Source organism: Microcaecilia unicolor, chromosome 6, assembly GCF_901765095.1.
Source record: "Microcaecilia unicolor chromosome 6, aMicUni1.1, whole genome shotgun sequence".
Lineage (NCBI taxonomy): Eukaryota > Metazoa > Chordata > Amphibia > Gymnophiona > Siphonopidae > Microcaecilia > Microcaecilia unicolor.
Window position 1 is genome coordinate 255,574,053 of NC_044036.1, and position 23,298 is coordinate 255,597,350.

General features: G+C 41.9%; 1 protein-coding gene across 1 annotated transcript in view; it reads left to right on the forward strand.

Annotated features, from left to right (window-relative positions):
• The window catches only part of PAPPA (pappalysin 1), a 595,681-nt gene that overhangs the window by 195,308 nt on the left and 377,075 nt on the right, over positions 1-23,298 (forward strand). Inside the window, exon 7 of the mRNA XM_030207548.1 lies at positions 109-616. Within this exon, the coding sequence (XP_030063408.1) occupies positions 109-616 (508 nt within the window). The remainder of the gene's footprint in view (positions 1-108; positions 617-23,298) is intronic.

Here is a 23,298-nt window from a genome sequence, read left to right on the forward strand (position 1 = left end):
TGGTGGATTTGGATTTTAATAGGGTGATGGGGTAGAAGAATCCAAAGTTATAATTGGTTTATTCTGCTCTCTTCATCACTTGTTTGTTATAACCATTATATTTTTTAGGTCACCCTGATGTGGAACAACCTTGCAAATCTAGTGTTCGGACCTGGAGCCCTAATTCATCAGTAGACCAACACAGAGTGCCACCTGCCTGTCCTGAGCCCCAAGGTTGCTATATAGAGCTGGAGTTCCAGTATCATTTGATTCCAGAATCCCTCACCATCTGGGTGACATTTGTGTCTACAGAATTGGATTCCATTGGGGCAGTGAATGATATCAAACTACTTACTGTTAGTGGGAAAGTGATTTCCCTTGGACCAAAAAATATCTACTGTGACATTCCATTAACCATCAAGCTGGATGTCAAGGTAGTCAATGAGGAAGTGTATGGAATTCAGATTTACACCTTGGATGAGTACCTGGAAATAGATGCAGCCATGCTCACCTCAGTTCCTGGAAGTCCATTGTGTGCAATTTGCCAGCCCATTCATTACAAGGTTCTTAGGGATCCACCTTTCAAGGATAGTTCTTCTGTCAGTACCTTAAATCTCAACAGAAGATATGCGGATAAGTAAGTACCAAATAAATATAAAGTGTTTAATGACCATGGAAAACTGACTTGTGAAAAGAATAAAATATTGATACAACATAATCATTATTGCAGTCTGGAGATAAGTCTTAAATAATCCTATCAGTTTCTGAACCATGTTGATTTGTGGCAATAAGGCACCATCTAACTTATGTTCTCAAATGTATGCTGTATCTTGTAAATACAAAAATGTGATTTTGCTGAGCACCTTAGCCCAAACAAAGATTTTCAATTTAATACCCATGTGGTAATATGAACAAGGGTGGACCCTGGACCCAGGATAAACCCACACAGTTGGTTAAGGTGAAAAATTTAAATATTTATTTCAGGTGTCATGTAAGGATCCTATTTAATTCACAGGTGGGGGAAGGCAATAAACAGAAAAGTGCAGTCTCGGTAACATACACTTCTAGGCTCTGGTCTGGTCCTCTAGAATATCAGTACAATCTTTAACAGTTGACATAGGCTGGCCTGCATCTGACTGGGTTAAAGATATCAGTTTGCAAGGTTCTGAGTTGAACTTGGTCTACCTGATTGTCGTGATTGCAGTTCACAGATAGGTGGTGGAGGCATATGCAGTTGGGTGTCGCTGCTTCCCTCTGGGCCTCCTTAACAAAGTTGTGCCCTGAGCTTTTATACTTTCTGGAACATGTACTCCTGGCTCCACCCCTCCTGTGTCACTTCCCCCTTGGGTGGTAATATGAGTTTTACAGTGGTTCTGACACTGTGAGGGAGTATCCTTAAGAGGAAGTGGTAATGTCCTATAGACTCCCTCCCACCCATATTTCAGACATGTATATATTCTCTGTTAGGATGAATAATTTAATTGTCTATGTTGATGCCTGTTCTCTGTCAGTTTCCAGCATAGTGGAGAGAGCAGTATCAACGCATCTTAATTACAAATTTTTCAAAATTATTTGTGATAGGAGTTCTGTACTATAAGGTGGCAATAGCTGCATTTAACATTCATGTGGTATGCTGTAGAGATATGGCAAATATATTTACGTATTATCTGTTGACATCTGTTCCTGTTCTCATAAAGTGTTAGCATATAATTCAAGTTAGCAAAGCCAATCCTTGCCTTAAAGTGCTCAATTAACAACTAGATACAAATGCAACCTCACAATTTGCTTCAATTCTACTGGTGATAATTTTTCCATAGAATACATTTTTTAAAGAAATTGTAGGAAATTAATTCTATGGGACAAAGTATAGTACAGCTTGGAAGACATTTTTGGAATTTTTTTTTTTTTTGCCCAGAACATATATTTGGCATATAAAGGTCCAGATTCTGTAAATGACATCTAAAAAATAGGTGCATCTAAAAATAGCACAGTGCTATTCTATAAACTATGCCTAAAGTTAGGCACGGTTTATAGAATAGCATACAGGGCTGGAGAACATGCCTATATTTAGGTGTGGCCATTTACGCCACTGAAAACCTGGTATAAATACTCGGGCCTAAATGTAGGCGCATTCCCCTAAATTCTATAACGACGTGTGTAAATTTGATGAATGCCCCTGACACAACCACACTCCTCCCATGGATGCACCCCCTTTTCAGCTACGTAGATTAGAATTTACACACGCCTCTTTTTAGAATACGCCTAAAAAGAAGCACGTGTAAATCCAATTATTGTCAATTGGTGCTGACAATTGGTTATTATCAGCCAATTATCATCATTGATTGGCTCATTACTCAGAAGAACATGAGAACAGTCAGACCAATAATCCATCTAACCCAGTATGCTGATTCCAACCCAGTTCACAATTACCTGGCAGAAACCCAATTAATAGCAACATTCCATGTTACCAATCCCAAGGCAAGCAGTGACTTCCCCCATGTCCATCTCAATAACAGACCATGGACTTTTCCTCCAGGAACTTGTCCGAACCTTTTTATACCCAGATAGACAAACTGCTGTTACCACATCCTCCAGCAATGAGTTCCAGAGCTTAGCTATTCTTTGAGTGAAAAAATATTTCCTCCTATTTGTTTTAAAAGTATTCCTGTGTAATTTCATTGAGTGTCCCCTGGTCTTTGTACTTTTGAAAGAGTGAAAAATTGATTCACTTTTACCCATTCTACTCCACTCAGGATTTTGTAGACCTCAATCATATCCCCCCTCAGCCGACTCTTTAGCCTTTCCTCATGTGGGAGGAGTTCCATCCCATTTATCATTTTGGTCTCTCTTCTTTGAAACTTTTCTAATTCCACTATATCTTTTTTGAGATACAGTGACTAGAATTAAACACGATACTCAGTTAAGGTGCACATCTAAATTGTGTGCGTGCCCAATTTATGGTACACAACTCATTGCTGAAATATAAATTAACTGAAATATAAATTAACATATGCATCTCTTACATATGCACGCAAATTTGGAATGAATTACCAAAATCCATAAAAAATAACCCATGACATAGTGAACTTCCATAAACTATTGAAAACTTATTTATTTAAGAAAGCATACAGTAACAACTCATCCTAAATGCCAATTAACAAAACGTTATCTATACAACATGTATTCTATATGTCTTAACTGTGTTTGCTAAATCTTCTTGATTTGTAGTTTAATGTTCCTAATTGTTCAAGTTAATTTTGTCATGAATGAAGTTTAACCTAATACCTTCAGCTCTCATCACAAGACGAACTTTCCTCCTGTAACCTAATACACTCTGTCCCCTCTACCTCAACTATGTATTTCTCCTATCCGGAACTGGTAAACACCACTTACGGAACTATGTAAGCCACATTGAGCTTGCAAATAGGTGGGAAAATGTGGGATACAAATGTTATAAATAAATAAATAAATAAATAAATAAATTGCACTTTATATAGTGTGCAGGTTAAATTGTTCAATTAGGTAAGATATTTACTTGAGCTAATCAACAACCCCTTGCCCTCCCATAGTTGATCCTTTGATTGAGTTGGTGATCTTTGTCATATGCCACTGAAGATCTGAGTTAGATCAATGGCGCCTGCTGTTAAATTATGACAACTGGTATCTTCACCACACTATGAAAAATTCAGTCCATGTTTGTGATAAACAAGGGTGAGCATTGCATAAAGGTAAAAGTGGCATGCTGTTTTGTACCAGATGTCCAGCCTTTAACGAGCAGTTCTTCACATTTCAAGTTTATTTAGATCTTGATATACTGCTTACGAGTGAACTTTTTGAATGGTTTACAGATTATTAAAATGTAATCATAATAGGATGGAAAAGAAATACAAATTCTGACAGTAAATAGATTTCAAACAAAAAAAAAGTGAGAAGAAGAGTTAGATATTAAAGGGAAAAAAATCATTCCAGTGCTGGATCTTCAAAAGACACCAGATAGAGCAGCATTTTAGAAAAGACATCCAACTCAGAATGTGGACTTCCAATCTGTATTGCCATACTGGGACAGACTGAAGGTTCATCAAGCCCAGCATCCTGTTTCCAACAGTGGCCAATCCAGGTCACAAGTACCTGGCACAATTCCAAAAGAGTGCCATACATTTTATGCTCCTTATCCTAGAAATAAGCAGTGGAGTTTTTCCCCAAGTCCATTTTAATAATGACTTAAGGACTTTTCTTTTAGGAAGCTATCCAAACCTTTTTTTAAACCCCACTAAGCTAACTGCTTTTACTACATTCTCTGGCAACAAATTCCAGAGATTAATTACAGGTTGAGTGAAGAAATATTTTCTACAATTCATTTAAAATGTACTACTTTATAGTAAATTCATTGCGTGGCCCCTAGTCCTAGTATTTTTGGAAAGCGTAAACAAGTAATTCACGTCAATCTGTTCCACTCCACTCATTATTTTATAGACCTCTATCATATCTCCCCCCTGCCATCTTTTTTCCATGCTGAAGAGCCCTAGCCTCTTTAGTATTTCCTCATAGGAAAGTCGTCCCATCCCCTTTATCATTTTTGCTGCCCTACTCTGTACCTTTTCTAATTCCACTACATCTTTTTTGAGATGTGATGACCAGAATTGCACACAATATTCGAGGTGCAGTCGTACCATGGAGCGATAAAAGGGCATAATAACATCCTCATTTTTGTTTTCCATTCCTTTCCTAATAATATCTAACATTCTATTTGCTTTCTTAGCCACCACCGCACACTGAGCAGAGGGTTTCAACGTATCATCAACGATGACACCTAGATCCCTTTCCTGGTCGGTGACTCCTAGTGTAGACCCTTGCATTATGTAGCTTTAGTTTGGGTTCCTCTTTCCCACATACTAGCTTACATTAAACGTTGTCTGCTGTTTGGATGCCCAGTCTCCCAGTCTTGTAAGGTTCTCTTGTAATTTTTCACAATCCTCTTACGATTTAACAACTTTGAATAACTTTGGGTCATCAGCAAATTTAATTACCTCACTAGTTACTCCCATCTCTAGATCATTTATAAATATGCTAAAAAGCAAAAGAACCCACACCGACCCCTGGGGAAACCCACTATCTAGCCTTTTCCATTGAGATTACTGACCATTTAACCCTACTCTCTGTTTTCTATCTTTTAACCAGTTTTAATCCACAATAGAACACCACCTCCTATCCCATGACTCTCCAATTTCCTCTGGAGTCTTTCATGGGGTACTTTGTCAAATGTTTTCGGAAAATCCAGATACACAATATCGACTGGTTCACCTTTATGCACATGTTTGTTCAGCCCTTCAAATAACTGTAATAGATTGGTGAGGCATGATTTCCTTTCACTAAATCCATGTTGGCTTTGTCTCATTAATCCATGCTTTTGAATATGCTCTGTAATTTTGTTCTTTATAATAGCCTCTACCATTTAGCCCGGCGCCAATGTCAGACTCATTATAATTTCTCATGTGCTCTAGAACAGGATCTGCTGACATACAGTCTGTTCTAAAATATATAAGAAATGGGCATTCATGTGGTGGAAACATCCAGAATGAACATCCATTTTACAAACCTGAAAGGTCCACTTTATAAATGGGGAAAACCAAGGGACATGAATGTATTTGTGGCAGCATAGGAACATCCATGTTATAAAATGACACGTGGAGGGGCATAATCGAACAGGGACAACCATCTCTAAGTGCGTCCATCTCTAAAGATGTGCCGGTGAAGGGGTGGGGAAACCCATATTATCGAAACAAGATGGACGTCCATCTTTTGTTTCGATAATACAGTTGGGGACGCCCAAATCTCAACATTTAGGTCGACCTTAGAGATGGTCATCCTTAGAGATGTTCGTCCCCAGTTTTCAGCGATAATGGAAACCGAGGACACCCATCTCAGAAACGACCTAATCCAAGCCATTTGGTCATGGAAGGACCAGTGCACTGGTCCTCCTCACATGCAAGGACACCAACCGGGCACCCTAGGGGGCACTGCAGTGGACTTCACAAATTGCTCCCAGGTGCAAAACTCCCTTACCTTCGGTGCTGAGCCCCCAACCCCCCCCCCCCCACTCCCCACAACTGTACACCACTACCATAGCCCTTAGGGATGAAGGGGGGCACCTACATGTGGGTACAGTGGGTTTCAGGTGGGTTTTGGAGGGCTCACATTTACCACCACAAGTGTAACAGGTAGGGCGGATGGGCCTGGGTCCGCCTGCCTGAAGTGCACTGAACTCACTAAAAACTGCTCCAGGGACCTGCATACTGCTGTGATGGAGCTGAGTATGACATTTGAGGCTGGCATAGAGGCTGGAAAAAAATGTTTTTTAATTATTTTTAGGGTGGGAGGGGGTTGGTGACCACTGGGGGAGTAAGGGGAGGTCATCCCCGATTCCCTCCAGTGGTCATCTGGTCAGTTTGGGCACCTTTTCGAGGCTTGGTCGTGAAAACAAAAGGGACCAAGTAAAGTCGACCAAATGCTCATGAGGGACGCCGTTCTTTTTTCCATTATCATCCGAGGATGTCCATCTCTTAACCACGCCCCGTCCCGCCTTCGGTACACTGCCAACATGACCCCGTAAACTTTGGTCATCCCCACTACGGAAAGCAGTTGACAATGCAAAAAATCAGCTTTTGATTATGCCGATTTGGGCAACCTCGGGAGAAGGACGCCCATCTCCTGATTTGTGTCGGAAGATGGGCATCCTTCCCTTTCGAAAATAAGATAGACAACCATGTAGAGCACAGGGTTAAGCCTAATGATTAAAGCAGTAGACTGAAACCCAGGAGACCCAGGTTTGAATTCCACTTCAGCATTATGTGATTTTTTTTTTCAATTTGTGAGCCCTCCAGGGTCAGAAACATACCTACTGTACCTAAATATACACTTCAGTAGCCTTCAAGCTTGTAGGTTTCCTATACATTCAAATACAGTAGGTATTTTCTGTCCCTGGAAGGCTCATAATTTAATTTAAAAAACAAACAAACAAACAACAACAACAACAAAGAGCTGAATCGGGATGTGAACCATGGTCCTTTGAGTTACAATCCACTTTACTAACCATTAGGTTGCTGCTCAAAGCTACATGGATGTCTGTTAAGAATATCTATAGTTCCTGAAGCTGTCAGTTATCTCTTGCCAGTTTCACATTTGATGGGGGAGAGGGGGACAGCAACCACTGCTTTAATCCCTCCAGTGGACAGCTGCACATCGGAGCACCTTTCTGTAATCTTGTCATGACAATTACCAGGTTTACATAACAATGTCCATCTTTTTAGACATAGACATCTTCCTTTCTGAGATAGGAGTTTGTGAAGGAATCTATAGAGCGTTACTACTCCCCCTGCTGGATAATCCTTCACAGTGTCATGGCCACCTCAAGATCCATAGTCCCTCCCAAAGGGGAAGTGACATAGAAGGGGTGGAGCAGGAACTAGGAAGCATAAAGCTCAGGACCAGAATTGCCAGTTCCGTGATTTTACCATGGAATTGGGCGAGTTGTTAGCAAGACCCTCTATGAAAAAATCACAGATGCAGGTCATGATTTTTTGGGCTGCTCCACCATTGTTGGATGACCCACGACCCATGCCCCTGACAGCGTTGATTGGTTTGTTGGAGGAGCCAGCCTGAGCCTGCAATGAGTGATATCACTCGCCCAGTTGCCTCACTATTGGAGGGCTCACCATATTGGACCAATACGGTGAGCCCTCCAATAGTGAGCCAGACACAGAGAGGAGGGAGGAGGAAACAGAATGAGGGCCATCCAGCTGAGCAGCACACATGCAGGACTTAGGTGAGCAGGCTGGGGGGGGGGGGTGGATGGATGGGCAGCCCCCCCCTAACCTTCGGGTTACTATTTTTGTTGCTGGTTTGGGCATTGATTTGGGCTGGAAAATTTTATGCCACCTGGCAATCCTGTCAGGACACAGAGGCCAAGAGGGAAGGAGCAAAAGCATACTTCATACATCTTCACCGCATACCTGGGAACCGGAACCACAACAGCCAGGTAGATCCAGTTTAACTTGGACCTTGTAGCTTTGCATATTGGATCCAGCCTGAGGCAGGCTGGCTGATGAAATGTTAAGAACTGTACTGCTAACTCTGGGAAGCCAGCCGAGAGCCAAGAGGAAGTATTGCTTTACCAAGAGATGGTAGTACAAACAGTTGTCCTGCCAGAGCAGGCCACGGAGGACATTCTTCAGTTCAAAGACTAGTTTTGTATTGGATTTCTCCTCCCCCTGTGAACGCAATACGACCCCCTTTGCCAACACTTTTAATAAATGTTCATTTCGCTCACGCTAACCTGCTGCATAGTTTCAGTTTATGCGTGCCCCAAGCACACCTCTCTGATGGTATCACAGAGTTGAATGTCCATATTTGGTCCCCTCCCTCATCCTGCCCAAAACACACCCAGACCATACCCCCTTGCCATATACAGTGGGGGAAATAAGTATTTGATCCCTTGCTGATTTTGTAAGTTTGCCCACTGACAAAGACATGAGCAGCCCATAATTGAAGGGTAGGTTATTGGTAACAGTGAGAGATAGCACATCACAAATTAAATCCGGAAAATCACATTGTGGAAAGTATATGAATTTATTTGCATTCTGCAGAGGGAAATAAGTATTTGATCCCCCACCAACCAGTAAGAGATCTGGCCCCTACAGACCAGGTAGATGCTCCAAATCAACTCGTTACCTGCATGACAGACAGCTGTCGGCAATGGTCACCTGTATGAAAGACACCTGTCCACAGACTCAGTGAATCAGTCAGACTCTAACCTCTACAAAATGGCCAAGAGCAAGGAGCTGTCTAAGGATGTCAGGGACAAGATCATACACCTGCACAAGGCTGGAATGGGCTACAAAACCATCAGTAAGACGCTGGGCGAGAAGGAGACAACTGTTGGTGCCATAGTAAGAAAATGGAAGAAGTACAAAATGACTGTCAATCGACAAAGATCTGGGGCTCCACGCAAAATCTCACCTCGTGGGGTATCCTTGATCATGAGGAAGGTTAGAAATCAGCCTACAACTACAAGGGGGGAACTTGTCAATGATCTCAAGGCAGCTGGGACCACTGTCACCACGAAAACCATTGGTAACACATTACGACATAACGGATTGCAATCCTGCAGTGCCCGCAAGGTCCCCCTGCTCCGGAAGGCACATGTGACGGCCCGTCTGAAGTTTGCCAGTGAACACCTGGATGATGCCGAGAGTGATTGGGAGAAGGTGCTGTGGTCAGATGAGACAAAAATTGAGCTCTTTGGCATGAACTCAACTCGCCGTGTTTGGAGGAAGAGAAATGCTGCCTATGACCCAAAGAACACCGTCCCCACTGTCAAGCATGGAGGTGGAAATGTTATGTTTTGGGGGTGTTTCTCTGCTAAGGGCACAGGACTACTTCACCGCATCAATGGGAGAATGGATGGGGCCATGTACCGTACAATTCTGAGTGACAACCTCCTTCCCTCCGCCAGGGCCTTAAAAATGGGTCGTGGCTGGGTCTTCCAGCACGACAATGACCCAAAACATACAGCCAAGGCAACAAAGGAGTGGCTCAGGAAGAAGCACATTAGGGTCATGGAGTGGCCTAGCCAGTCACCAGACCTTAATCCCATTGAAAACTTATGGAGGGAGCTGAAGCTGCGAGTTGCCAAGCGACAGCCCAGAACTCTTAATGATTTAGAGATGATCTGCAAAGAGGAGTGGACCAAAATTCCTCCTGACATGTGTGCAAACCTCATCATCAACTACAGAAGACGTCTGACCGCTGTGCTTGCCAACAAGGGTTTTGCCACCAAGTATTAGGTCTTGTTTGCCAGAGGGATCAAATACTTATTTCCCTCTGCAGAATGCAAATAAATTCATATACTTTCCACAATGTGATTTTCCGGATTTAATTTGTGATGTGCTATCTCTCACTGTTACCAATAACCTACCCTTCAATTATGGGCTGCTCATGTCTTTGTCAGTGGGCAAACTTACAAAATCAGCAAGGGATCAAATACTTATTTCCCCCACTGTAGATGTACTGCAGTTTTAGACATCCATATCCTGGCTTTATAAAATTGGGATTTGGACATCCACTCATTAAGGATGTCTAAATACCAGTTTTCATGTGTCCACAGCAGGAACAGAGCTACTAAAATCTAATTTGATCTTAGCATTTATAGACTGTTTTATCCCCCAAAATTGGGGTCCAAAGCGGTGTACAGTAATGCAAGAAAAATAAACATCATGTATACACCATAACTAACAATTATCAAAACTAATCAAGAATAATCACCATACTGAATATCAAGGTGGTTGAAACAGTAGAGGTTAGAAACTTGTCAATACCAGCGTATTTTAGGGATTCAGTTTTGCCCAGACCTCACCTCTAGTTGGAGACTGGGACAGTTTTCTAAACAAAATGACCAGAACAGTTAGAAATCTGTAATGGGCAGTAAATCAAGTGTGAAATAAATTTGAAATTAGGGGGCAGGCTGATTACAAGTGAAGGTTCTCTGTGATTTTCTGGAGAGTTTGACCTTGAACAGAGTATTATTGTGTATGAAATATCCACTATTATAGCCATTTTTGCTGGAGAATTTGAACTTGAATGGACTTTATTGCATATGAAATATCACTACTATAATATTTTATATAGTGCTTTCTGGCTAGAGCAGTTGAACATAAAAATGTCCTAAACTGTGAAGAATGATAATTTTGGTATCTGTTCTGAACTGACTTTTCTTGACCCTGCTACTCCACCCATTAACCATGTGATTCCTATTTTCTGGGCCATGGGAAACTAGAGCATTTGCAGACCTTCTAAAGTCATGGTTCCTGTTCTGTTTCTTCTCCTACTTCTTGCTTTTCATCCTGCATTGAAGGCAAAATAGGAGGTCCATAATTAGAACATTGGTGGGGAGGGGGACATGGTTTTGGAAAGATACAGAATTTCCCATCATACACAGCACATTTTCATGATTGAGACCTTAAAAAGACCAAAGAACTCCTAGGATTCCCATTACATAGGATTTCTGGGAGATTACTTTAATCTAAGCAAAATGTTCGGAATTAGAAGAGGAGGCAATCACCACTTTTTTTTAAAGCTTGAAATCATCTGTCAGCAAATGTGTTTCAGACTTTTTCTACACTGCATAGTTGAAACTGTGCATTCCTTTCTGATCAACAAGTGCAGCCCCTTTTATCTCTCTGTAATTTGAGTTGTAAACCCCAAGACAAATACTTCTCTGAAAAAAAATGCTTTCACATACTTTCCATATTGAATAAACTGGCAACCACACAAGTTCTATATAAAGATATCTGAGGAAGAAAACGTGTTTTTATTCCTTCCAGTTAAAACTGTTAATACTAGCAAACTTTGAGGGTTTTTTCCCCCAAATAATTCTGTTGACAATAAAACCATAGTGTTAATATTTTTATATTTGCTATGTATTCCTTTCTTAATTATGCATTAGTATTTTACATTTCTAAAAGTGTCCTCTACTTGACTAGTGTTAATTGATATGTATTCATGAAAACTGGATGCTGTTATGCTGATCCTTAGCAGAACCCCAGGCAAACATCATAGTGATCCATATATAAATATATCATAAGCAACTAAAGAATGGACTCTGGGAAGGTCATTTTTACAAATAGCTTGTGTGGTAGTAATATAGAAAGCACACCTTTTATTCCAAAATGATGCATGCATATAAGTACCAACATATTTAAAACTAGAAGGGAAAGAAAACCCAAAGAGAAACAAGTAGAACCAAGTAACACAGTATATGATGGCAGATAGAGACCCATCCAGTCTGCCCAAGAAGAATGCAGTCTACCACTTTAAGACTCTTGTCTTCCAGTTGCTTCTGACCTTGGCTGTCTTTCCCTTTTGTTTTTCACAAATGTTTATTCTATCTGATATCTCTAAGGGAAATCTTTTACAAAGGTATGATAGCAACCAAAGGAGAAAGGCAGGGGTCACGCCACCGTCCCATTTGCTTCCTGGAACGTTTCTGAGCGTGGGAAGAGATAGTGATAATTACCCAATCTGCAGCCCCTTCCACACAATGAGAATAATTTCATAGCAGGGAGTCTAGTGAAATCCTCAAAAGATATCTATCATATGCTTATTTTAAAAAGACAAACACCCAATTCCTTTTAAGCAAAAAAACACAGATGCACTATTGTATTTGGAATATGATTAAAGGTCCTCACAATCAACCAAGTTCAACCACAGCTTTATACAGCTCTGAAATATAATCAGTAATCCCAATGTTCAAATGTCACTCTTAGTCAGTGCATTTGTTCTAGCAAAAAAGGTGCTGATACTCAAATGCCAGGTCACCCTTCAGGTGTGGGGGTGATCACTGAGGAACCCACCCCACAATAGCCAGACCCCCTGACACCAGTCATAGAATCTATGACAAGGCAGAATTGGTGTGTAGAGCCTGAGCACTTTCATTAAAACTTGGGGACCATGGGTCAATTTTAGCAGACAATGGAAAAGGTGCCAAGTACCCCCTCAAAAAAAGCTCTGCTCTTAGTAGTAGTCCTATTATTTAGTTTTTTATAAATGCAAATAAAAGAGAGTCACATGATGTTGTGAACAGCTTCGGGTGTGCTTTCACTGAACTGCTCACGGACCTCTCCCCTATCTGCTTTCATCGGCTCACCTGTCATCTTTCCCTCGGGAGCTTTCAGCTTGCCAGTGCACCACATCATGTATGGACAAATATTTAGCTAAATTGGATGTGATGGCATCTAAAAATCTAAAGACAGATAAAAATTGGAGTCAAGAGGCTGATGACAAGATGGCAGAGACAGCACAGGCCCTGTGCCTCCTTTCTTCTGAGGCTTCAATTTCTGAACTTACCAAGTTGGTTGTGAAAGCACTTGACCTGAAATTTACCTAACTTTCTGAGTAAATTGCAGGATTGTCACAGGTCACTTCAGATCTTACCCAGTGGACTGATGAACTTGAATGCAGAGTTTCGGAATTAGAGGATGGTGCACAGTCACAAGCCGCAGAGGTGTCCCAGCTGGTAGAGCTCATACTACTACTGCTACTACTTATCATTTCTAAAGCGCTACTAGACATACGCAGCGCTGTACACTTGAAGAGACAGTCCCTGCTCGACAGAGCTTACAATCTAATTAGGACAGACAAACAGGACAAAAAAGAGATAAGGGAATATTAAAGTGAGAATGATAAAATAAGGGTTCTGAACAAGTGAATAAGGGTTAGGAGTTAAAAGCAGCATCAAAAAGGTGGGCTTTTAGCTTAGATTTGAAGACGGCCAGAGATGGAGCTTGACGTACCAGCTCAGGAAGTCTATTCTAGGCACATGGTGCAGCAAGTTAAAAGGAACGGAGTCTGGAGTTAGCAGTGGAGGAGAAGGGAGCAGATAAGAGAGATTTACCCAGTGAGCGGAGTTCTCGGGGAGGAATGTAGGGAGAGATGAGAGTGGAGAGGTACTGAGGAGCTGCAGAGTGAATGCACTTATAGGTCAATAAGAGGAGTTTGAACTGTATGCAGAAACAGATAGGAAGCCAGTGAAGTGACTTGAGGAGAGGGCTAATATGAGCTTAACGACACTGGCAGAATATTAGTCGTGCAGCAGAATTTTGAACAGATTGAAGAGGAGAGAGATGGCTAAGTGGGAGACCTGTGAGAAGCAAGTTGCAATAGTCTAAGCAAGAGGTGATAAGAGTGTGGATGAGGGTTCTGGTAGTGTGCTCAGAAAGGAAAGGGAGAATTTTGCTGATATTATAGATAATAAACTGACAGGTTTTAGCAGTCTGCTGAATATATGCAGAGAAGGAGAGGGAGGAGTCGAAGATGACCCCAAGGTTACGAGCTGATGAGACAGGAAGGATGAGAGTGTTATCCACAGAAATAGAGAATGGGGGAGGAGGAGAGGTTGGTTTAAGGGGAAAGATGAGAAGTTCAGTCTTGGTCATGTTTAGTTTCAGATGGTGCTGAGACATCCAGGCAACAATGTCAGACAGGCAGGCTGATACTTTGGCCTGGATTTCGGCTGAGATTTCTGGTGTGGAGAGGTAGATCTGGGAGTCATCAGCGTAAAGATGATAATAAAAACTATGGGATGAGATCAGAGTACCAAGGGAAGAAGTATAGATGGAGAAAAGAAGAGGTCCCAGGACAGATCCCTGAGGTACACCAACTGACAGTAGGATAGAAGTAGAGGAGGATCCACTAGAGTATGCACTAAAGGTACGCTGGGAGAGAAGAAGAAAACCAGGAAAGAACAGAGCCCTGAAATCCAAGTGAGGACAGTGTATCAAGGAATAGGCTATGATCAACAGTGTCAAAAGCAGCAGATAGATCGAGAAGGATGAGGATAGAATAGAGACCTTTGGATCTGGCCAGGAACAGATCATTGGAGACTTTAGCAAGCGCTGTTTCAGTTGAATGAAGGGGGCGAAAGCCAGATTGAAGTGGATCAAGAATAGCTTGAGATGAAAGAAAGTCAAGGCAACGGAAGTGAACGGCACGTTCAAGTATCTTGGATAGGAAAGGAAGAAGGGAGATGGGGTGATAGTTGAAAGGACAGGTAGGGTCCAATGAAGGTTTTTTAAGGAGTGGTGTGACTACGGCATGTTTGAAGGCATCAGGAACAGTCACAGTGGACAGTGAAAGATTGAGGATATGACAGATAAAAGGGATGACAGTAGGAGAGATGGTGTTAAGTAGATGGGTGGGAATAGGATCAGAGGAACAGGTAGTTAGTTTGAGGAGGAAATGAGATGTGTAGTTTCCTCTTCAGTGATTTCAGAAAAGGAAGCAAAGGAGGCAGGGGTTGGAGGGTTGAGAGAATGGACTAAGGGAAGGAGAGGTGGAGGTGACCTGGTTGAGAATTCAAGTTTAATCTTGTGAACCTTATCATGAAAGAACTCAGCCAGAGTCTGGGGGGAAAGAGATAGTGTTAAGTAGATGGGTGGGAATAGGATCAGAGGAACAGGTAGTTAGTTCGAGGAGGAAATAAGATGTGTAGTTTCCTCTTCAGTGATTTCAGAAAAGGAAGCAAAGGAGGCAGGGGTTGGAGGGTTGAGAGAATGGACTAAGGGAAGGAGAGGTGGAGGTGACCTGGTTGAGAATTCAAGTTTAATCTTGTGAACCTTATCATGAAAGAACTCAGCCAGAGTCTGGGGGGAAAGTGAAGGGGGGGTTGGAGGTGAAGGCACTTTGAGGAGAGAGTTCAGTGTGGCAAAGAGACGTCGAAGGTTTTAGCTCATGTGCGATCAGCAGTTGAAACTGGATAACATCAAGAACTGCACTCGGCAGGACAATTTGCAGTTTATTGGTGTTCCAGAATCTGTGCCGAGAATGGAAACTTGGCTGGCAGCTACTTTCTTGTCTGTCAGGGGTCTCTCACAGATTCGGTAGGAGCGCATTCACAGGATCGGTGCAAAGTGGCAGGTAGATCTTAGGCCGCGAGTGGTAATAGCCAAATTTCACAGCTATGCCCAGAAGGCTGAACTACTGTGCAACTAACAATCATCTAGGGATGAGGTGAACTATGAGGGAGGTTAAGTGAAGATCTCCCAGTATTACTCTGTGGCTCTGCTGGTGAAACACCAAGCCTATGCACTTATTTGCTTGAAGCTGGTGGAGAAAAAGTGCAGATTTATGCTTCTGTACCCTAGAAACTCAATATAAGAGTAAGGGCTCTCTTGTATATTTCATATAGGTAAAGTGTCCACCTCAACTTAATGAAATTTAGTAATTGAAACCTCAGATATCCAAGTGACCTTTAAGAACTGGTCTCACTTTTAATGTACCCTGCCATATTAAAAGATTTTCAAGATGGTTGCTGGATCTCTTGAGTTGGTCACATGAGTTTATGCTTGAGTATGTTGTGTAGGCATGACTATCTTGTCATATAATTCCCTGTTTTTTTAGCTCCCTTTGTACATTTTTTGTGAACTCTCTATTCATTTTTGTTTTTTAGGGGGGGGAGTCCCCATAGCACCTGCAAGTGGCTATTGATCTTTCCCCATTACTGGGGATGGCCAAGTTTCTTCGGAGTGGTAGAAAGTTGGGGAGGGGACAGAGGCAGAGTGAGGGGGGTTAGGGAAGGGGTGGTGGTAGTGGGGTTTTGGGTGTAGATTGGGGGATGGGAGGTGGGGTATTGGTTTCTGTTTTGTTAAAGATGTTATCTGCATATCTGTAACCTCTGTAATGTATTTGTGCTCTTGTTGCTGTGTTCCTGCTCTGGGGATTCCTTCTGATTCCTGATGGCCTGTTAAGATTATTAGTGCACTTCTGGGTAGAGGCTGGGCACCTGGGAGTAGTTTAGGCAATACCTATCCTTGTATACTTTTCTCATTTGTTTGCAGAGTACAGGTAACTTGTCCATGCCAAGGATAGCATTATGGAATGGGCTGATCTAGCATTTTTAGCTGAGATGTCCATTATATTCCTATGGGTGTCTCAGCGTTTACCAGCAGCTGATTTCAATCACGAGCTAAGAACACTACCACAGCGTTGTAAAAGTTTCTAAGATTCTCTCTGTCTTGAAGCATCAAAGTTTATATAGCCTGCCTTCAGGAAACTAAGCTTTCAGATGTGGAACACCAAAAATTAAGAACATAAGAATAGTCATACTGGCTCAGACTAACGGTTCATCTAGCCCAGTATCCTGTTATCAACAGTGGCCAATCCAGGTCTCAAGTCCTTGGCAGGAACCCAAATACTAGCAACATTCCATGCTACCAGGGCCGATGTTAGGGGGTGGCAAACAGGGCAATTGCCCTGGGTCCCCATACCATAGGGGCCCCCAAACCTGCCTCAAGATAAAGGAGGGATAGGCTAAAGATCAGCTTTTGGGCCCCCTCACCAATTTCTGCTCTGGGGCCTTGAATGTCTAACACCAGCATTGTATGCTACCAATCCCAGGGCAAGTAGTAGCTTCCCCATGTCTATCTCAATAGCAGACTATGGACTTTTCCTCCAGGAACTTGTCCAAACCTTTTTTAAACCCAGATACACTAACCGCTGTTACTACATCCTCTGACATTGAGTGCCCCCTAGTCTTTGTACTTTTTAAAAAAGTAAAAAACTGATTCACTTCGACTCATTCAAAACCACTCAGGATTTTGTAGACCTCAATCATATCTCCTCCCTAAGCCATCTCTTGTCCAAGCTGAAGAGCCCTAACCTCTTTAGCCTTGCCTCATATGAGATTAGTTCCATAACCTTTATCATTTTGGTTGATCTTTTTTGGACCTTTTCTAATTCCGTTATATCTTTTTATAAATATGGCGACCAGAATTGAACACAGTACTCTAGGTGAGGTCGCACCATGGAATGATACCGAGGCATTATAGTATTCTCAGTCTTATTTACCATCCCTTTTCTAATAATTCCTAGCATTCTGTTTGCTTTTTTGGCTGCTGCTGCACACTGAGCAGAAGATTTCAGTCTATTATCTACAACGACACCTAGATCTTTTTCCTGGTTGCTGACCCCCAAGGTGGACCTAGCATCAGGTAACTATGATTTGGACTCTTCTTCGCAATGTGCATCACTTTGCATTTGTCCACATAAAATTTCATCTGCCATTTGGATGCCCAGTCTTCCAATTTTCTGTGGTCTTCCTGCAATATTTCACAGTCTGCATGTGTTTTAACAACCTCGAATAGCTTTGAGTCATCTACAAATGTAATCACCTCACTTATCATTCTGATTTCCAGATCATTTATAAATATACTAAATAGCACCAGTTGCATCAGCAGTAGGAGGGGGACTGTTTTTTCTCCTCCGTAGTAGGTAGGCATGGGGGGGCAATACTTATTCATAAAAATCTGCATTGTCACTCTCATCTTGTGAAAAAAATGCAGAGAGCCGTTATGTTTTACTGCACCTAAATTATATGTGCATTGTATGGTCCTAATTTGTATGTCCACTCCCTTTTTCAACATTTGGTGCATTTCGGCATTTAACATTCTTCTGCTCCCTGGATTCTACTAGGTCCCTGATCCCATTTTGGATTGGTCTGCTTCCAAGTCTTGCCCAGCACTGGGAATGGGTAAGGGTCTGACATATCTTTGTTAAGCTCTCAAACTAGTAGACTCCTGGCATTCATTAAATCATACAGCAGTTGATTACACATACCTTTCCTGTGCCCATAATACATGATCTTATATTGATTTATCCTTAAGAACGTAAGAATAGCCATACTGGGTCAGACCAATGGTCCATCTACCCCAGTATCCTGCTTCCAGCAGTGGCTAATCCAGTTCACAAGTATCTGGCAGAAACCCAATTAGTAGCACTATTCCATGGTACCAGTTCCAGGGCAAGCAGTGTCGTCTTCCCCCATGTTCATCTCAATAACAGACTATGACGTTTCCTCCAGGAACTTGTCCAAACCCTTTTTTTAAGCCAGATATGCTAACCGCTGTTACCACATCCTCTAGCAATGAGTTCCAGAGCTTAACTTGAGTGAAAAAATATTTCCTACTATTTGTTTTAAAAGTATTTCCTTGCAATTTCATTGAGTACTTCCTGGTCTATGTACTTTTTGAATGAGTGAAAAATCAATTTACCTCCACCTGCTCCATACCACTCAGAATTTTGTAGACCTCAGTCATATCATAAGTAATGCCACACTGGGAAAGACCAAGGGTCCATCGAGCCCAGCATCCTGTCCACGACAGCGGCCAATCCAGGCCAAGGGCACCTGGCAAGCTTCTCAAACGTATAAACATTCTATACATGTTATTCCTGGAATTGTGGATTTTTCTCAAGTCCATTTAGTAGTGGTTTATAGACTTGTCCTTTAGGAAACCGTCTAACCTCTTTTAAAACTCTGCTAAGCTAATCGCCTTCACCACGTTCTCCGGCAACGAATTCCAGAGTTTAATTATGCGTTGGGTGAAGAAATATTTTCTCCGATTTGTTTTAAATTTACTACACTGTAGTTTTATCACATGCCCCCTAGTCCTAGTATTTTTGGAAAGCGTGAACAGACGCTTCACACATCCACCTGTTCCATTCCACTCATTATTTTATATACCTCTATCATGTCTCCCCTCAGCTGACTTTTCTCCAAGCTGAAAAGCCCTAACCTCCTTAGTCTTTCTTCATAGGGAAGTCGTCCCATCCCCGCTATCATTTTAGTCGCCCTTCACTGCACCTTTTCCAATTCTACTATATCTTTCTTGAGATGCGGCGACCAGAATTGAACACAATACTCAAGGTGCAGTCGCACCATGGAGTGATACAACAGCATTATAACATCCTCACACCTGTTTTCCATACCATTCCTAATAATACCCAACATTCTATTCGCTTTCCTAGCCACAGCAGCACACTGAGCAGAAGGTTTCAGTGTATTATCGACGACGACACCCAGATCCCTTTCTTGGTCCGTAACTCCTAATGTGGAACCTTGCATGACATAGCTATAATTCGGGTTCTTTTTTCCCCACATGCATCACCTTGCACTTGCTCACATTAAATGTCATCTGCCATTTAGCCGCCCAGTCTCCCAGTCTCGTAAGGTCCTCTTGTAATTTTTCACAATCCTGTCACGAGTTAACGACTTTGAATAACTTTGTGTCATCAGCAAATTTAATTACCTCGCTAGTTACTCCCATCTCTAAATCATTTATAAATATATTAAAAAGCAGCGGTCCTAGCACAGACCCCTGAGGAACCACACTAACTACCCTTCTCCATTTTGAATACTGCCCATTTAACCCCACTCTCTGTTTCCTATCCTTCAACCAGTTTTTAATCCACAATAGGACATTTCCTCCTATCCCATGACCCTCCAATTTCCTCTGTAGCCTTTCATGAGGTACCTTGTCAAACGCCTTTTGAAAATCCAGATACACAATATCAACCAGCTCCCCTTTACTCCTTCAAAGAATTGAAGTAAATTGGTCAGGCAAGATTTCCCCACACAAAAGCTGTGCTGACTTGGTCTCAGTAATCCATGTCCTTGGATGTGCTCTGTAATTTTGTTTTTAATAATAGCCTCTACCATTTTCCCTGGCACCGACGTCAGACTCACCGGTCTATAATTTCCTGGATATCCCCTGGAACCTTTTTTGAAAATTGGCGTTACATTGGCCACCCTCCAATCTTCCGGTACCACGCTCGATTTTAAGGATAAATTGCATATCACTAACAGTAGCTCCGCAAGCTCATTTTTCAGTTCTATCAGTACTCTAGGATGAATACCATCTGGTCCAGGAGGTTTGCTACTCTTCAGTTTGCTGAACTGCCCCATTATGTCCTCCAGGTTTACCGTGAAGTCAGTAAGTTTCTCTGACTCGTCCGCTTGAAATACCATTTCCGACACCGGTATCCCACCCAAAAGTTTCTTGGTGAAGACCGAAGCAAAGAATTCATTCAATCTCTCCGCTACGTCTTTGTCTTCCTTGATTGCCCCTTTTACCCCTCGGTCATCCAGCAGCCCAACAGATTCTTTTGCCGGCTTCATGCTTTTAATATACCGAAAAAAAGTTTTACTATGTTTTTTTGCCTCTAATGCTATCTTTTTTTCGTAATCCCTCTTGGCATTCTTTATCTGTGCCTTGCATTTGCTTTGACACTCCTTATGCTTCTTCTTGTTATTTTCAGACGGTTCCTTCTTCCATTTTCTGAAGGCGTTTCTTTTAGCCCTAATAGCTTCCTTCACCTCACTTTTCAACCATGCCGGCTGTCTTTTGGACTTCGTCTTTCTTTTCTAATTCATGGAATATGTTTGGCCTGGGCCTCCAGGATGGTATTTTTGAACAGCATCCATGCCTGTTGTACAGTTTTTACCCTCTCAGTTGCCCCAGTTCTCCTCATTTTATCATAGTCTCCTTTTTTTAAAGTTAAACGCTAACGTATTTGACTTCTTGTGTATAGTTACTTCAAGGTTGATATCAAAACTGATCATATTATGATCACTGTTATCAAGCAGCCCCAGTACCATAACGTCCCTCACCATATCATGCGCTCCAATAAGGACCAAGTCTAGAATTTTTCCTTCTCTCGTCGGCTCCTGCACCAGCTGCTCCATAAAGCTGTCCTTGATTTCATCAAGGAATTGTATCTCTGTAGCGTGTCCCGATGTTACATTTACCCAGTCTATATTTGGATAATTGAAGTCACCCATTATTATCACATTGCCCATTTTGTTTGCGTCTCTGATTTCTTTTATCATTTCTGCGTCTACCTGCTAATCCTGGCGAGGCGGATGGTAATACACTCCTATAACAGTCCTTTTCCCTTTTGTGCATGGAATTTCAACCCACAATGATTCAAGGGTGTGATTTGTGTCCTGCTGAATTTGTAATATATCTGAGTCAAGGCTCTCGTTAATATATAATGCTACCCCTCCACCAGACCGGTCCACCCTATCACTACGATATAATTTGTACCCCGGTATGACAGTGTCCCACTGGTTATCCTCCTTCCACCAGGTCTCAGTAATGCCTATTATATCCAGTTTTTCATTAACTGCAATATATTCCAACTCTCCCATCTTATTTCTTAGACTCCTAGCATTTGCATATAGACATTTCAGAGTATGTTTGTTGTTCCTATTTGCATGATGCTTAGTACTTGACACTATTGATTGGCCATCTTTTGTCTGATCTTTAGTTGTATTTAAGGGCACCTGACCTACCACAGTCTGTTGTGCAACCTCACTATCCAGAAACCCTATCTTCCCTGTTTGTGAGGTATCCTTGCAAGATACCTTATCCTGAAACATGCGTTTTTGAGCGACTGTCGGCCTTCCCCCCATTTCTAGTTTAAAAGCTGCTCTATCTCCTTTTTAAATGCTGATGCCAGCAGCCTGGTCCCACCCTGGTTAAGTGGAGCCCATCCTTTCGGAATAGGCTCCCCCTTCCCCAGAATGTTGCCCAGTTCCTAACAAATCTAATTCCCCCCTCAGCCATCTCTTTTCCAAGCTGAAGAGCCATAACCTCTTTAGCCTTTCCTCATATGTGACCAGTTCCATCCCCTCTATCATTTTGGTCACTCTTCTTTTGTTGATACTTCTCTCTTTTCCTGAGTTTCTCAGGCAGCAACTGGTCCTATGGATGTCCCAGTCACACCATCATTTGGGTAGACTTTGACTTCTGCACTTAGGGGGCTCCCCAGGCCTATGGAGGTTTCCCTCTTATTTATTTTCTGATAAGAATTTTGCACAGTACATAGAGAAAAACAATGGTGTTTTTTTTCTGAAACGAATTCCTGTCATGTTGATGAACCGCTCCTTTTTTGGGAGGCTTCAAAAGCCATTCTCAGGGGGGACATTAACTCATACACGAATGCCCATTCCAAGTGCTTTACCGAAAGAATTATCCTTTTGGAATGTAAATATAAAACTATGAATCAAGCTTACCTCCATTCCCCCACTGTACCTAATAAGGAAATTTTTATGGCTACCCTGGCAGCCCTGAATTTTTTAATCCTTGAAAGAACCAAAAAGCACTTATTTCATTGAAATTTCCAATTCTATCATTTTGGTAATAAGACAGGAAAGCTTTTTGTCAAGGTTACCAAGTCTTGGTCGGGTAATGGGTTTATACCTTCTTTTTTGACTGCTGATGGTTCTCATGTCCACTGACCTATGGACATGGCCCCAATTTTTTTTTTGACTACTAGTCTACACTGTACTCAGCACCTCTCCAGGCATCTGATTCACAACTCTCTATTTGTAGGATTCTGGTATACCTCGCTCAATTGTGGCCCCTTTGCAGGCTTCGTAAATTCAGAAAGTCATTAGTCCTTTAAAAATGGTACAGCCTTTGGCCTTGATGGTTTCACACCAGAATACTATAAGTTGTTATTGTTGCACCTCTGTGGGACGTTGAAATTTTATTATGAATTGGTGGTAGCAGAAGGCTTTTTTTGTTGGCATCTAATGAAACTTTGATTTCTTTAATACCTAAGCTGGATCACCTTGTTAAATGTGGATTTGAAAATTTGGGGCAGAGTTCTTGATGATCACTTAGCCCTTCATATGCCAGTGCTGATTGGGGACCATCAGATTAGGTTTGTACATGGCTGCCAGTCTATACTGAATGTTAGGAAAGTACTGTTGTCTATTTCCCAAAGTCATCATAATCTTATGCTCATTAGCTTAGATGCTGAGAAAGCTTATGACAAAGAAGAGTGGATGTATCTTTTTCAGGTTTTGCAATATGTGGGACTTGGAGTCTGGTTTTTAGAAGCAATTCAGATTTTATGCAAAACTCCCTGGGCATCTATTTTGGTAAATGGCATTAAAACACAACCTTTCGTAGTAGTGTGTGGTAC